The 17,030-nt window shown below is 40.3% G+C and overlaps 1 protein-coding gene across 1 annotated transcript in view; it reads right to left on the bottom strand.

The window, feature by feature from the left end:
- The window catches only part of LOC149321401 (urocanate hydratase-like), an 85,711-nt gene that overhangs the window by 41,645 nt on the left and 27,036 nt on the right, over positions 1-17,030 (bottom strand). Inside the window, exons 5-11 of the mRNA XM_089521078.1 lie at positions 14,885-15,013; positions 12,489-12,550; positions 10,054-10,120; positions 8,380-8,523; positions 5,029-5,117; positions 802-864; positions 11-190 (exon numbers count right to left, since the gene is read on the bottom strand). Coding sequence (XP_089377204.1) covers positions 11-190; positions 802-864; positions 5,029-5,117; positions 8,380-8,523; positions 10,054-10,120; positions 12,489-12,550; positions 14,885-15,013 — 734 coding nt within the window. The remainder of the gene's footprint in view (positions 1-10; positions 191-801; positions 865-5,028; positions 5,118-8,379; positions 8,524-10,053; positions 10,121-12,488; positions 12,551-14,884; positions 15,014-17,030) is intronic.

Genomic DNA, 17,030 nt, shown 5'->3' with positions numbered 1-17,030 from the left:
AGTGAAATACCTTTCTTGCACTAGGACTCGAAATTTTACAGGATTGCTGGACATGAGCTGGTTAGCCTCCTTAAAGGTGATCTGTACTGGGTAGTAGCCTCCATTGAATGGATTGTGACAAGATGTTTGGTCAGAACCCAAATCAGCTAACAGATCTCCAGTTTTTTCAAATTCCACAACAAGTCTCTCCCTGTATATAGAAGGTGAACTGTTAAAGAGCAATGGTGAACAACTACAGAACAATTAATTTCAACTTAGCATGAAGACTTTGATATGAATATATCAAAGGCACCTTGACTTCAATGACAAATCGTAACTGACCTATTAAAATCAATTTGACTATAGCAGAACCCACCTCAGGGGCAATAAGAGCTTGAGGCATTTTTATTGGGTCTGCAGTATGGAAGAGGGAAAGTGGGGAGTTATCTATTCCCAACACTGTGGTCTTATGTCAGATGATGAACCCTCCATACAGACGCATATTTTTCTTTTCTTTTCTATGTAAAGACATTAAATGCAGCTAACTATTTAACATATAATTTACTTTGGCATCTTAAAAATGCCCTGCTGAAACAATACAGAAACATTTGTTGGGTAATATATTCAACAATTAAGGGAAGTACTTGCTACATTTGCTTGTGATGTTTGATCACTTTGGTGTGTGTGTTTTTGCCTTTAGTAGTGAAGATGGATTTAAATACATATCACAACACAAGTCTGGTATAGAATAAATTGAAAGCTTGCATTAAACAGTAATTGTTAATGCATTGTCCAAATGGTCATAGGCCAGCCAGTACTTACCAGAGATCAACCACATTTCCATGATATCCTAAACTCAGAGCTGTTTTGTTCTTCTTTGCTTCTCTGAGTAAAAGTTTAAAAAAAACAGTGACATTTTAAAATGACAGCATACCAATTTTACAGAGACCAAATAGTGTTCTCCAAAATGAAATGTTCTGATAAGTTTTTAAGCACTAGTAATCTTTCCCAGCAATGGTGCCTTTGTGTGTGCGTGTGTGTTGGGGTTATAAAGTGGGAAGTGGGAATTCTATGTTAATTAGTTAATTTATTAATACAGTAGTAGCATATTCACAGGTCATGGCTCTCTAAATGTAAAATATCTTCTGATATGGTATATTCCTGTCTTCATCCCCTGAATATTTTTTTTTTTTTTTGGTTTTGCAGTCCTCGTTTGGCCTCCCTGCTTGTCTTGATTTTCGGGATGTAGTTGGCTGATCTTCTCTGATGTTAGAACAAGCCTTGGCAGAAATGTGCAAACTTTGGTGTTTTGATACTGAAGGCATGGCCAATTTTAGGCTGAGTGCTGAGGAGGTTTTAAAAGATTTAAATAAATTGCTCCAAATCCAGGAAGGCTTGTTAAACAAAAAACATGTATGAATTAAGAAGATATCATGGACATCTGATTGGTGCAAAACAGATTAGTAATTTTGGAACATTTCAGGAGCAATTTACCAATTCTTATTCTAAATCAGGGGTAGGCAACCTGCGGCCCGGATGCGGCCCAGCGAGGCCTTGGGACTGGCCCCAGCCCGGTCTTGCCGCCGATTGCCGCTGGGGCCTTTGTGGGGCAATTGTCTATAGAAGCCTCAGAAACATGCATTTATATTAACATTTTTTTAAAAATCAGCAAATTTTTTTGCATGTCCTCCATTTTTTTTAAAAAAGTGTCTTCCATTTGAAAATTTTGTCCTACATTTGTCCTGGTTTATTTATATATTTTTTTTTAAAAAAATTATTTAATTATTTATTTTTTGGCTTCGGCCCCCCAGTTGTCTGAGGGACAGCAACCCGGCCCCTGGCTCAAAAAGATTGCCTACCCCTGTTCTAAATCATTGGTCCCCAAACTGTGCTCTTTAAGGGATTTTGGACTTCAGCTCCCAGAATCCCAGACTATTGGCTAACATGGCTGAGGCTTCTGGCAGCTGAAGTCCAAAATCTCTTAAAGGGAACAGTTTGGGGATCACTTCTCTAAATGATAAGTTTTGTTGATTTTCTTATATGGTAGTGGTTCATAACAGAAATTCTTCAGGCTGAGGTTAAACAAACAAATAAACAAAATAATTCCAACAGAACCCTAGTGATGGTATCAGTAGAAGCTAATGGCAACTCTACAATTCTATGATTCCTTGATTCTAGACAAGGCAAATTCATACTGAGGTTTACAGAAGCTTGGTTGTTGTTAATTGCCTTCGACTTCAACCTATGATGACCTCCATGAATCAGAGACGTCCAAGTCACTCTGTCATCAACAACCCTGCTCAGGTCTTGCACAGCACTGTGGCTTCCTTGACTGTCTTCTTCTTGTTGTTAACTACCCTCTAGTTGATCTTGAGTCATGTTGACTGTGTAGATGAGACTTCTTGAAGCCCCTCTACCCTCTGCTTTTTTGCTCAGGTCCTGCAGATTTATGCTTGTGGCCTTTCTGATTTAGTCCAGCTATCTGCTATGTGGTCTTCCTCTCTTTACATTGCCCTCAACCTTTCCTAGCATTATTGTCTTTTCTAATGATTCATGCCTTCTTATGATATGGCATGCCTCAATTTAATCACCCTGGCTTCCAGGGGCAATTCGAGATTCATCTGTTCTAAGACCCATTTATTTGTCTTCCTAGCCATCCACAGTATTCTCAGCACTCTTCTCCAGCACCACATTTCAAATAAGTTAAAATTTTTTCTATCGGCTTTCTTCGTTGTCCCGCTCTCACATCCACACATGGTAATGGGGAATACAATGGCTTGGAAAATCCTCACATTGGTGTTCAGATTTTTATCTTTACTCTTAGGATCTTATCCTGTTCTTTCATAGCTGCCCTTCTCAGTCCTAGTTTGTTTCTGAATTCTTGACTGCAGTCACCATTTCAATCAATATCTGACCCAAGGTATGGGAATTCTTCCCCTTGTGGTCTTCCTACTGCCTTCTACCTTACCTAACATTATTACCTTTTCTAGTGAGTCATGCCTTCTCATGATATGGCCCAAGTACCACAACCTGTTTAGTCATCTTAGCTTCTAGGAAGAGCTCATGCTTGATTTGCTTTAGGATCCATTTATTCATCTTTTTAGCAGTCCACAGTATCTGTAGAATTCTCCTCCAGCGTCACATCTCAAATGTGTTCTCTTCCTATCTGCTTCCTTCACTGTCCAGCTATCACAACCATACATAAAAATGGGAAATACAATAGCATGGGCAATCCTAACTTTAGTATTCAATTATATAACTTGACACTTCAGGATCTTGTCTAGTTCCTTCACAGCTTCACTTCCAAATCTTATTCAGGGTTTTACATGAATATTTTTAAGGAGGTTTCCATGGTACTGAACCTTCTGGGTTCAGCACCATGGATAGCTGCCATAAAACATGCTTATAAAACACGAATGCAACAGAGCCAGAGGCACATTCTTTATGCCAAAGGGGAAAACACTGAAGATGTCAAGTCAAAGTCAGACTTGATTCTTAGATACATGTGTGAAAGACTTCATGGCAAAATTTCATAGCAAATACAGGGAACAGCTGTCAATGATAAGAATGAGGGCCAGTGTGGTGTAGTCATTACAATGTTGGACTCACTCTTGGAAGATTCAGGTTCAGGTTTCCACTGAAACATAATGAAACTTACTGAGGGACCCTGAACTCTGCCTGCCTTACCTCACAAGCTTACAATGAGGATAAATCAGGGAGGAGAAGAGCTTTAAGCTCAAAGGAGGGGATAATTCAGATATTGTGGATTGTATGGACTTTTTTTTTAACTGCAAGCCACTTCAATTGTCTTTTTTGACAGAGAGACGGGGTAAAAATAAAACTATTATTGTTTATTAAAGTAGGAAAGGTCCATTGTACACCATTCTACCTTGGCACAGTGGCTAGTGAGAAGTTCTCCCTCCATTTGCCATTGCTCTTGTCTCTGGGGGAGAGAAGAACAGCCAGCATTTGCTGGACTTCATATCCTCCCTCACAGTCATCCCATATACTTTATGTATCATGTCCACTCCCCATTGGCCTCCCATTCTACACCATACAGATCCCTGTATAGTGTAGTATGGGAGGAGGTCAATGGGGGGATGACACCATGAGTTACTACACCGGGTGACACCAAGCCCAGTGACACCACTGTATGATACTGTAATTTGAAGGTATAATTTTATTTTTGATAACTATTTATGTCACACCTATTACCATTACATTCAGTAATATATGGGCAGTTACTGTTAATGAGTAACTCCTGACTATCACTGAATGTAACGGTAATAGTTGTGATATAAACAGCTTGCAAAATTAAAAATATACATTTAAATTACAGTTTCATACACACAGCCTAAATATATTTATGTATACATAATTCCATGCAATAAAAGTGGTAATGTTTTTAAAGAAAATTTCAAAAGAATATATTTTTAAAAAAATAAAAATTAAAAAATATATGTTTTAAAAAAATCCTCGGGCCTCTCTTTTCTCCGCACACTGAGCCTCACCTCACTCACGCCATCTCTTCAGGGTTCCAAAGAGATGCAGGCAAACTCCACAGGCCATTTCTACCAAAAAGCAATGGTGTCATACCTGCCTTAGGGTGTCACCTGGTGTGATCCCTGCTAGTGACACCCATGGGTATTTAACTGTACCTGGACTTTTTGTCGTTAGGGTTGTTGTTGTTTTTTTACAAGTTTGTTGTTGTTGCGTGCCTTCAAATAATTTCCAAGCAACTTATAGCAACCCTATCATGGGGTTTTCTTGGCAAGGTTTATTCAGAGGAGGTTTGCCATTGCTTTCCCCTGAGGCTGAGAGCATGTGACTTGCCCAAGATCAACCAGCAGGTTTCATGCCTGGGTGGGAATTTAACCCTTTTCTCAAGAGTCATCGTCCAACACTGAAACCACTATACCACGCTTGCTCTCTCACTTGTGCTAATTCATGAAGTAAGCCACCTTGGCTCCCATGTTGGAAGAAAGGTAAGATACTAGACAGACAGACAGACAGACAGACAGACAGGAACTGAATATGTAGAATTAATACCTAAGCCGAACAATGCAGTGATCCAGACTCTTAGTGATTTCCATCAACCACCCCTGCTGATGACGCTTTAAAAGAGCAGCTTCATCCACCTGAAAGATTAGATTTTTTTAAAAGTGACTAGAGAACTTTATAAGATTTCCCCCCTTATTGTAAGCTGTAAGTCAGAGATTCATCTAACCAACACCATTTAAATCTGAGATCTAATGTGGGGCAGGCCACTCGCAGGTTATAAAACACAAATTACCACTCAGTGAAATTTACTGTTAGAACAAATATAGAAACAAGATTCTGTTCCCATCATCAACGGTAAAGTTACATGGGCCACTGAAGTGCTTTATTGCCATGTTTAATAGCAGTGCTATAAAGCTGCTATTATAAAGCTGCTATAATGGTAGGCTTGTTTCACATGAAAACATTTCAGCTCCCAGGGAAATGTTTTATCGAGTGAGGAAGACTTGGTGTATCTGTCAACCACTACAGTTGCCTGCCTCACAAAATCCACATTTGGCAAAACATTCTCTCAACAGCATATCCCCTTCATTACTCTTGGAACTTTCCCCCCCAGATTAATGGTTGATTAAAATAGACTGAGGCAAAGAAAAAGTCTAGGCTTGAAGTGGATATGATGGTGAATAGTTTATTTAAGATCATAATCTGAAGCAGAGCTAAACAGGATAAAGATGAAGCTACAGCTGTGAAATTTCCAGAAATGCGGAAACTAAAAAGAAGATACTGTATGAGCGAATGGTTTAAATCTGAATGTTTGAGGGAAACTGAAAAATAAACAATACTTAATTTTTAAATCACCTACGACAAATATTAAGTTTCTTTCTAATGTATAAATGATGTCTACACTGAATTGTTTATAAAATTATAATACTCAAGTGTATTAAATTCAATAAATATAGGATGAGACTCATTGCTGGTAAAACTTCTTCTGTCAGCTGAAACCAGACAAAGTTGAAACCTTTCACATTGCAGCAGCACAGATGCCCTCAAATCCTGCTCCAGAAAGCTGAAAAGCTTTTGAAGTGATGGAAAAAACAACAGGCGAGAGGAGAAAAGAAAATCTCTTTGCATCAACATGCATCTCTTTATGAAACACTGGAGTTTAGCATGCTATAATTAAGTCATAGGCTTCATCCACACTGCAGAATTAGTCCAGTTGGACATCAGTTTAACTGCCATGTCTCAACACTATGGAATTCTGGGAATTGTAATTTGTTGTGTTATCTAGAGCTCTCTGACAGAGAAGGCTAAATGTCGCACGAAACGCCAATTCTCAGGATTCTATAGCATTGAGCTATGGCAGTTAAAGCAGTGTCAAACTGCATTATTTCTGTAGTGCAGCTGCAGCCTACATTTCTGAACTATATAGCTTTAGCTGCCACTAACAAATTCTATATAAGCTTTCTTCTTAAAAGCCACGTGTTCATTAATACGCCTTAATAAAGTAATTAATGGAACTACACATTGAATTGTGCACATTGCCTATACAATTTTGTTCCGGAAAAGGCTGTAGAATTCCCATCATGGATATATATTATCAACTGAACAGTTCCATGTTTTGCACTTAAATATGGTATGCTGCCTGTACGTTTATTGTTGGTTTGTGCCTTCCAGTTATTTCTGACTTACAGCAACCTTAAAGCAAATCTTTCACAGGATTTTCTGGGACTGAGAGAGTGTGACTTACCCAAGGTCAATCAGTGGGTTTCCATGGCTGAGCAAGGAATCAAAACCTGATATCCAGAGTCATAGCCCAACACTCAAACCACTACACCATGTAACCAAAAATGAATGCACTCACTTTTAAATAACCCAATAACAGATAAAGTATAACCAGTGTAAAAATAACTATGTTTCGAAGATCTCATTTTACATTAAAAATACAAATAAGAGGTTTTAAAGTGTGTGTCTTGCTTTAGAGGGTGCAATGAGCAGTGCTTTGAGATGGTTGCTTCTTCCAGCAATGGCAGCACCTGAGTGGAAGTGGTAACATTTTAATTGCATTTTAATAATAACTTTTTGTAGGCTTTTATTTCTGTCTTTGCAAGTGCTTTTAACTGTATTTGTTTTAATTTTTGTTAGCTGCCTTGAGACCCAGTTTGTGGGAGCAGGGAGAAGCAGAATATAAATGAATTAATTCAAGAACAAGGAGGGGGAAAGAGGAGGAGGAAGAGGAGGAAGGAGATGGAGAGGGAGAGAAGAAACAACAAAAACAGCAAATGCGACAACAAAAAAATAGCAAATGCAAGGAACATCATATGTGTGTGTCTGCCACCTGTGGTGATCTTATCATTCTTCTAGTCTGTACACCCTTTGACATGTCACAGTTGAAAACCAGGATACATGTGGCCAAGCAACATCACAGTGTGGTCAGGATGGGGGAAAAAAACATTGTCCATAGAATCATAGAATCATAGAGTTGGAAGGGACCATGAGGGCCACCCAGTCCAACCCACTGCTATGCAACTAAAGCACACTTGAAAGATGCACATCCAACCTCACTTTAGATAAGAAAAGACAAGCTGGGGGAGGTTGCAGCAGGTTGCTTTCTCCCAATCCTACAGAGAAGGCCAAGATTCCACCTCCTTCTCTCCTTCATCACTCCCACTGAGTTGTACTTGAGTCCCACTCATTCTTCCAAGGCAAAAGTATTTTTGCAGGGTGAACTCAGTTTGCAGTTATTGAAATAAGCAGGGGACAAAAGGCCAAAATGGGAGGAGCAGAGAGAAAAGTAGAAGCAACAGCAACAATATCAAATACATGGTACTTCATGCATGTTCCGTGTGTGTGTGTGTGTGTGTGTGTGTGCGCGCGCGCATGCACACACAAACTGTGGTGATTCTGTCATCCTCCTAATCTGCTTTGTCAACTGTGGAGTGTAGAGCCAGTGGTTGTTGTTGTAGTGTGCCTCCAAATCATTTCTGATATGGCAAACCTAAGGTAAACCTATCATGGGGTTTTCCTGGCATGATTTGTTCAGAGGAGGAATTGCCTTTACCTTCCTCTGAGGTTGAGAGAGTGTGCTTGCCCAAGACCACCCAATGAGTTTCCATGGCTGAGTGGGGATTTGAACCCTGGTTTCCAAAGTCATATTCCAAATACTCAAATCATCATATTGCACTTGCTTTCCAGTAGTCAAGGTTCAAATACACTACAAATGAATATCTGATATCCTGGCCTTTCCCCAACAATTTCCAAAATGGATGAATAATTTAAAGGGAATGTGGTGAAGGAAAACCTAGAAGGGAATGGTGGTCATAAATAATAGTGATGGCAGCAGCAGCAATAACAACAATAACAAAAAGCAAAATCATACAAAACCATAACAACATCTAGGGTTACCTCAGCAATAATTCCTACGCAGCCAGCAATGACTGCAGCCTTTGCTTGAGCCCCACTCATTCCTCCAAGGCCAGAGGTAACAAAGACTTTCCCAGCGAGGTTCTCCATCCCCAAGTAGCGACGCCCTGCATTCAGCACTGTTAGCTAAAACAATATAGCAATGGGGAAAGGCCATTATTGCACAGAAGGGATCCCCTTAATGTAATTTCCCAATTATTTTACTAGTTCTAAAGCAACATTTGATTACTATTTAGAACTGATCATTTCATCTTTGAAAGTACTTGTAGGTTTATTTGTTTTTAAATGTATTTTAGGCAAAATGAAGGCGGCTTTGATGACATTTCAACTCAGGCCTTGGTGAGAATGGAGGCATGCAGTTTCTGCACTTTAAATTTGGTTGTTGCCACTACCATGTGTGGGTTTAGCAAGGCAGCCAAGGAAAAGTGGGGTCATTAGACTTCTGGATACAGTGTTCACTTACCAATGCCACATTTAATGGTACTATCAAACAGATATAAACAGGATGCTAATCATGTGGAATTCCACATGGCTAATCCATTGCTTTTTATTATTATATGCAGTCCTTAGTGAGAATGCAGGCATGAGTTTCACAGCGTTTTTGGATCAGGATGCACATTAATGCTCTGCGTACACTTAGATTTTTGGTAACAATATGCAGTGCATCTCCAAAATTGTCCTGAAAGTGCAAGGTTACATTAGAATGGATGAAACTATTGTTTGTATTATTTTTTGATAAGAATTTGCCAAAATCCAAAAATGTCTTCATAATTGGGTTGGAAAAAACCTGATGTCTGTGTACTTTTTAAAAAATAATTAAAATTATCTATACAATTTGTAAGATTTCCTCACCCTCAGACATTATTCTTTTTTGATGCTGAACAACCATGGACAGCTTCAGCATAGGACACTCTCCTATGCCATATACATACTTCTTTGAAGTTGCTGGGGGAAAGGCAGGGAAGACAGAAATTTCTCAACTAAGAAAAATAATCTAGGTTTGAATTTGGATCCTATTTGCATAAAAAGCTCTCACTGGCTGGAAGCTCATAATGTACTGTCACAACACAGCCATCTCTCAATATCAGCGTTTAGAGGAGAAACAATTATCACTGTATGTCATAGCACCTTAAGCCCATTCACATCACAAAATTATAACATTATGATTCAAAAACTGAACCTCCTTCGGAAACAACAGGCTGGCTTCTCCATGAAAAAGTACTGGGGACTCACATTTGTGACTGAATGTATGGCAATGGCTGGGTTAAGTATATTAAAATAAAATCTCTCAGAGTGCCTTAGAACAGGGATGTTAGGATTTGTCTTCACAAAAGTTTTTGACTATTTATGCAGTTTCTACAGTTAAGAGATCAGCACCTGGAAGTAATGTGTTATCATAGGTAATTCTTTACTTTTGGGGGAAATTAAGGCTAGGCCAAGTCACATTTCAAAATCAACCTAGCAAGTGAAAAAAACAGGCACAATTTTCTAGGTACCTTTGCGCATTTCTGTAATATATTAAACAATTAATTCCTTTTAAAAATCAACTTTCCAAATTCTGTAAGAGATATTATATTTATCTCCTTGATCAGAAATGATGTGATGCTGCCCTTTTTCACACAATGTACATTCTGCCAGGCAGAACTTTTGTCTTACCACAGTGCCATGGACTATTCCCTGCGGTCCAATGTAGCAATAGCTCCCTGCTGTCATCTGTCCATACCTGTTCAATAATAGTGCAAGCACCATATTTTTCTCAGTAAAATCTGGATGATATTATAAGAGAAAAAATAAATAAAACATCCCACCAAATTTACTTTGCTTCAAAAAGCAGATCCTAATGGAGCTTAATGTTTTTAATAGATTCATTTTGATTGGTTTCAATTTTTATGGATAATTTAACTGCTTTTTAATAATACTTTTTTGTATATTTCATGACACTGTAAGTGTTTTGACTATGTGTATTTTAAGAATATTAAGCTGCCTTGAGTCCCAATATTGTATGGAAAGGCAGGATATAAATGAATAATTAACAAAATCAACAGCACACTAGTACTGTCTTCCATCTGCAAGCCTGGTATAGTCTTCTCAACCTGCTGCCCTTGAGGTTGGTGTCAGATTACAATCCCCAACCCCTGCAGTCAGTATGCCCATACCCTCTATCATTTCACAGGTGAAAATCTGAGCACCTATGGCCAAACATCATCTGATTGTGGCCGATGGCAAATGTTATTAATGAGGAAAGACTCAAAAGCCAGGAAAGGCTGCAGCCATTTGCTTTTCACTGAGTCTTCAGGAAAGGGCAAGATTCTGCCCCCTGCCAGCTCAATTAATTTGGTGTGAAGTACTTTTGCACTTTGAACACACTTTGCAGCAACTGAAGTAAGCTGAGGACAAGGGCAAAAGTGGGAGGAGGAGAGAAATAATGGGGCATTTTTAAAACAGCTGAAAAAGTAGGATGACAGAGGATTAACTTGGACTGTCCCTGCCAAATTAGAGCATCTTGAAGGACTACCCCCTCCTCCCCACTGTCCATATTGACCAGGGAGGGGGGTATTTTTGTACAATTTACCCAGAGCATACCAAAAGAGGCAAGTCTGCCTGGATGGTTGGATTGGCATCACTAGGGTTGGTAACTCCCTCCACTGACTTCCTCCAATACCACACCATACAAAACTCTTAGCAAGTACTCTTAGTACTTAGTACAATATTACTCATAAATCATGATTCCTGTATGTCACTGAATGTAATAGTAATAGTTGTGACATAAACAACTAGCAAAATTAAAATTGTATCTTTAAAGTATTATATGCACACAACCTAACTGTTTTTACAGGTAGTTTCATGTGGTTAAAGTGGAAATTTGGTAAGCTGTGATGTTTTTAAAGAAAAATGTTGAAAGATTTTTTTTAATTAAAATTAAAATTTTAAAGTTAGTTTTAAAAAAACCTGAGTGTGAACTACTTTTGCACTTTGAATTCACTTTGCCACAATTGAGAAGTAAGCTGAGGACAAGGGTAGAAGTGCTCCCACTGAGCTTTGCCCCACTCACACCATCTCTTCAGCATTTTAAAGGGATGCAGGCAAACACCACAGCTCGTTTCTGCCAAAAGGCAGATGTTTGGGAGGCAGTGGTGTCATCCCCTTTAGGGTGTCACCTGATGCAGCCTGTTATCGCCTTATCTGGCCGACTGATAGAATATTTCCTCCTTCCTAGTTAGCTGGAGCCTTTAGCATGTTTCTACACCTCTCTTATTCTCTTCACATGGACTGTTACAGTGTGATTCTATGCTTGTCCGCTCAAAGGTAAGCCCCACTGAGTTCAAGAAGGCTTACTCCTGTTAGTGGCTTGCAGCCTTAGGCTATACTGTATTTCTATAAATGCATTGCTTTTCAGCCTCTCACATGTTCGTGTCCCATCCTCTCCCATCACAGAATGTATCTACACTAAAACAGTTTGGTAACATAGATTTTGTGGGTTTTTCGGGCTATGTGGCCATGTTCTAGATTTTCTTCCTGACGTTTCGCCAGCATCTGTGGCTGGCATCTTCGGAGAAGATTTCTCTGAAAATGCCAGCCACAGATGCTGGCAAAACGTCAGGAAGAAAATCTTCTAGAACATGACCACATAGCCTGAAAAACCCACAAAAAACTATGGATGCCGGCCTTGAAAGCCTTCGGCTTCACAGTTTGATAACACTTCAGTTTGATATCGCTTCAGTTGCCATAGCTCCATCCTAGAGAAGCCTGGGATTTGCAGTTTGGTGAGAAACTTGGAATTTTCTCCTAGAGAACTCTAGTCCTCTTCCTTGAGCTATCATTCCCAAGGTACCCTGAGAGAAGAAGCTGAGCAGCTATTCAGGGAAGTGGACTAGTCTAGAACTCGCTAGCAGAGAATTCCAAGTACCTAAACAAAACTACAAGTCCAAGGATTCTCCAGGATGGAGCAAAGGCACTAGAAGAGGAATCACATGTAATGTACAGACATTCACCGACTCTGCTAAAAAACTTCCCAATTCTGAAATAAAAGATATTCCATATAAATTAAATAGGGAAATCAAGCAAATTTGAACAGTGGATAACATACTTACATTGTAATCCCCATTGCAAACATTTTCTCATATTCATCTCTGGTGGAATAGTTAGGAATTACCTGAACAAAGAAAAAGTAAAAAGAGATATTTGAATAAAGTCCTGTTACAGCTGATTCTACTATCCCCCCAGCTAAATCCAATCAATCATTCTCATGTAGAAAATGGAAGAGAACCTCACAGAAAGAGTAAGAGAGATCAAATTCTAGATGTTTCAGTCACAACAAGTGTGGCATTGTCAGATATGGGGAATTCTTAACAATGCACATGAATTAGCTCTCTTTTTTTCTTCTCTGATACACAAAGAAAAGATAGCAGAATGATAGAATGAATATGGTGTAGTGCTTAGACTGGGACGTTTGAGATTCAGGTTCCAGTGCACATAGAGTTCAAACTCAATGTTAAGGAGCATCTATATTCTCCTGCATTTATCCATTTCCCCCTTTCCATTGTCGGATTTCATCAGAGCTATGTGACTCAACATTGAAACTTGCAAATTAAGCCCATGCTGACCTTCCAATGATCAATCACAAATAAGCTGAACTAAATGCAAAGTACACAGGTGAGCAAAATAATATGCTATGACAAACAGACGTTAGTTGGCTGAGCACCTCTTTTAGTTACGCATTAAGGTGCTAGTTTGACCCAAAACTATTAAATTCACCGACTTATCTGAAACTAGAAACATGAGCAGTATCTGCAAAGGCTAGAATACTTCCAGATTTGCCTGGAGCATCCAGGTGCTGGAGCTGCACAAACCTTCCCGTTTACCTGGAGCCCTCCATTCTGATGCCTGGCAACTGTTCGTATGTGCATTCCACTGTGCCACATGGTGCCAGTGCCACAGTGGTGTGTTACTTCACTCTGAGATCAGAAAGAGGTGCTAAGCCTTGATCATATGGCCGGGCACCTTGTTTGACCTCAGAGCGAGTTACTAACTGCAGTAGGCTGGTAGCACCAGGTGGCACTGAGGGAAACATTTTAACCAGCTGCCCTGCTACGCAATAGAGGGATCCACATCTTTTGGGAAGAGCCAGAGCAGAGAGTTATTTTAATATGTTTTAAGAGTAGTTTACCCTGGGTTTGACACTGAACAGTCCAGACATCATCTGGCCTCTTCACACTAGCGCTGGGGTTTGGACTGTGAATCATTGAGACTCCCCGCTGAGAGAACTGATGAGGGCAGATTTTAATTGGCCTGTACAGACAGGGCCATAGCTTCATAGAAACTATTAAACTCATTCACTAATCTAATTTGAGCCTGTATTATGAAACTCATTCAGACCTTGGGCTGGTGTCTCTGTCTTGGTGTGACCTACTCACAGGATTTTTAATGAAGATTTCATTGATGTAGGAGAGAGGCATGGAAACTGCCCTGCATTCATTGGATGAAAAGCAGGATATAAAAGTAAGAATTACATTATATAAAAAAAGGAACCTTGGGTGCTATGAGAATCTAATGTGATGAGGAAAAAAGTGTGGCCTTCCAGATATTCTTGGAATGTAACTTTCATCATCCTCCATTGGCTATTTTGGCTATGTTAAGGGAAGATGCAAACAACAACTGGAGGGTCACAAGTTTCCCACCCTTACTCTAAAACAAAACTTAAGTGGCTGAGTGCTGACAGGACAAGGGCCAAAATGGAGCTGCTGAGTAAAAGAGGAAGAGATGTACAGATGAACTCCAAACCAGGGAAGGGAATAGTTCACTGAATGGTGAAAACATGAATGGGACTGGGGCTAAGATGTTTTAGTCAACTTTGATTGTGGGGCCATTTTGTCATGATCTTCTCCAGTGCCCTGCAATAGAGGAATGTTATCATACTTGGTATATCCTCTTAGTTGTTATAGCTTGTGCACTGCAAACACAGGAATGTTCTGGAAACTAGCTGTCTTTATTCCATACATCCTGTTCATGCCACATTCTGAAGCTTCTGTTTTCAGCTTTTCATGGCTGTCCATCTGCCCTGAAAGTAAGGGGGAAATGCAGGCCAAGAATAAAATGCCCTGTCCATCTGGTGGGGGAGAGACAGCCTGAGACAAGAAAGTACCCATTATAGTGCTGCTGTGGGTGAGGGATAGTTTCTACTGCTCTTCCTTGCATTACCAGGGTCAAAGGATCAGAGAGAAAGTGCTGCAGGACCCTATCAGGTTCACTTAAAGTCAGTGCAGGGAAGCACAACAAATAGTGTGCTTCTCTGAAGATGTTCTCTGAAGAGGCCAGCCACAGATGCTGGCGAAACGTAAGGAATAAGCTCTTCTAGATCATGGCCACATAGCCTGAAAAACCCACAAAAAACTATGGATGCTGTCCATAAAAGCCTTTGACTTCACAGTGTGGAGATAACTAACACATACACACAAAGAAACAGGATAAACTGACAGTGAGCGCTTACCATGCCATTGGTGATGACTAATCGAGGAGCATTGCGATGGCTAGGGAAAAGTCCTAAAGGATGTCCACTGTACATGACTAATGTCTGCTCTTCAGTCATTTCAGACAAATAGTGCATCACCAGCCAAAACTAGAGTAGGGAAGGAAATGGAAAAACAACAAGCTGGGTTTCCTTATCTTCAGTCAGGATTCACCGGCTTTTATGGGGCAGATGAGATGAGATGGCAGCAGACCAATGTGACAAAACTGAATCACTCCCACTACCAACTTTCCATAAAATTAGGGCGAGATCATTTGAAATGCAGAATCAACGTGGGAGGCAGGGGTGTGTAATGAGGTTGCCTTCCTCCCATATTTTCCCCTGAGAACTGTTTATTCCAAACTGCTCTGCTCCTACAGCAGCTTTGAAAATGGAAGTAGCCCCTTCATTGTTGGGATGGTGGGAGTGACTGGTGATTCACTGGATGTTTGAAGGGATCTTTAAAAGGTTAGGTGGACATCAGTTAAGAGAGTGAGAGAGACAAGTATGTTAGAGTTAGGAATATGAGAGTCAGAGAGATGACAGTTAGGGTGGGTTAAGATGTGAATGTGCTAAATAAGTAATATTTTAACTGTATTTTGAACTTCTGTTTAATAAATTAATTTTTATATTATACGTTTATGCCTCTATGAATGCTACAGTGGTGATATTGCATTGGAATGGAGTATGCAGACATGTGACAGTTCAGAGGTAGGTGTGTCCAGTGGTGGGATTATATCAATAAAATCTTGCACAAGAACCATAAGTGCATCGAGAAGGCCCTCACAGTTGGTGCCATAGGGGTGGTACAAGTGGAGGCTCTCACATTTGGTGACAGTGGTGGGACTGGTGTAAGACTCTCATAGCCCCCAAAATTGGTTATCTTCTATTTATAGATGCAGTTTTGAGTGCATGTGTGCATGTGAAACTGTAATAACAAGACCAAATCTTGTCGAAATAAAAACACCTCTGAAGATGCCAGCCACAGATGCTGGCAAAATGCCAGGAAGAAAATCTTTTAGAACATGGCCACATAGCCTGAAAAAGCAACAAAAAACTATAAAAACCCCTGCCTGCTGATTCAAAAATGGGCTAGATGGACTTCTCCTGATAAAGAGGTTCAGAACATGAGAGCAGCCATCAATAAAGCTTAGTCTTTCCCTCTTTCTTGAAGTCTCATCAATTGCACACCAGATGTTGGTGGGACACAGTGGTGGCTGGTGGCTTCTACATAAGGATGGTAGTGAACCTGTCCTGGCCTTTAATTGAAACCTTAAATGAGCTGTCCATGGCCTCAGAATAGAAGCTAAGGGGCTGTGCAGACCGCTCCTAAGGGGTGGCCTGCAGCTGCTCCTTTTACAGCCAGATCGGGTCCACGGCAACCACACGCCACAACCCCGATCTGGCCTTTGGAGGGCACAAGAAGAGGCACAAAAAGCGGCCTTTTGTGCCCTGCAAAGGGTGTGATAGCTGTGACACCATGGCTTTATGGTGCTCCTTTGGCGCTGCATCGTGTGAACACAGTGCCAGAGGAGCACTTTGACACCACACGCCATGGGGTGTGGGGTGTGGCATCATGCCACCCTGGGGCTGGAGCTGGGGTGTGTGCCATATGGATGCCACACCCCAACTCTGTCCCCAACCTGGCTTTTCCTGCTGGTTTGCACAGTCTGAATCTATTTTTAGGAAAGGATGGCTCCTTTAACATTTGGACTAAATCCCAGGATGGATTCATAGACACAGAAGCAACCAGTTGTTACTAGTGGGACATAAAGAGAGGGCCTTGATCAAATGTTTAAAACCTGAGTGGACTTCAACAGGACAATATAGTTTTTCAGATAACCTGGGTCCAGGTAGGCCATGACCCAAAATTTTAATGGTGCATGGAACGAGACCAGTTAAGCTGTTGTGTACAACAGGCCTAGCACAATCCCTGTAACTACTCCAGTGGTTATAGTTTAGTTGCTACATTCATTCTGAAACACCTCAGTTTTCTAGGTATTCTTCAGAGGCATAGGACATGTTATATTCTAGTCCATATTAACATCTCATCTAGCTTTGTCCAGAAACCAAGGTTCAAATCTCCATGCAAGTACGAAGTTCATAGGCTTCCCATGGACCACCTCCC

This window comes from Sceloporus occidentalis, unplaced genomic scaffold, assembly GCF_023333645.1.
Source record: "Sceloporus occidentalis isolate IW3139 unplaced genomic scaffold, rSceOcc1.0.p SCAF_1, whole genome shotgun sequence".
NCBI lineage: Eukaryota > Metazoa > Chordata > Lepidosauria > Squamata > Phrynosomatidae > Sceloporus > Sceloporus occidentalis.
This window is presented reverse-complemented; position numbering and strand designations above follow the sequence as displayed.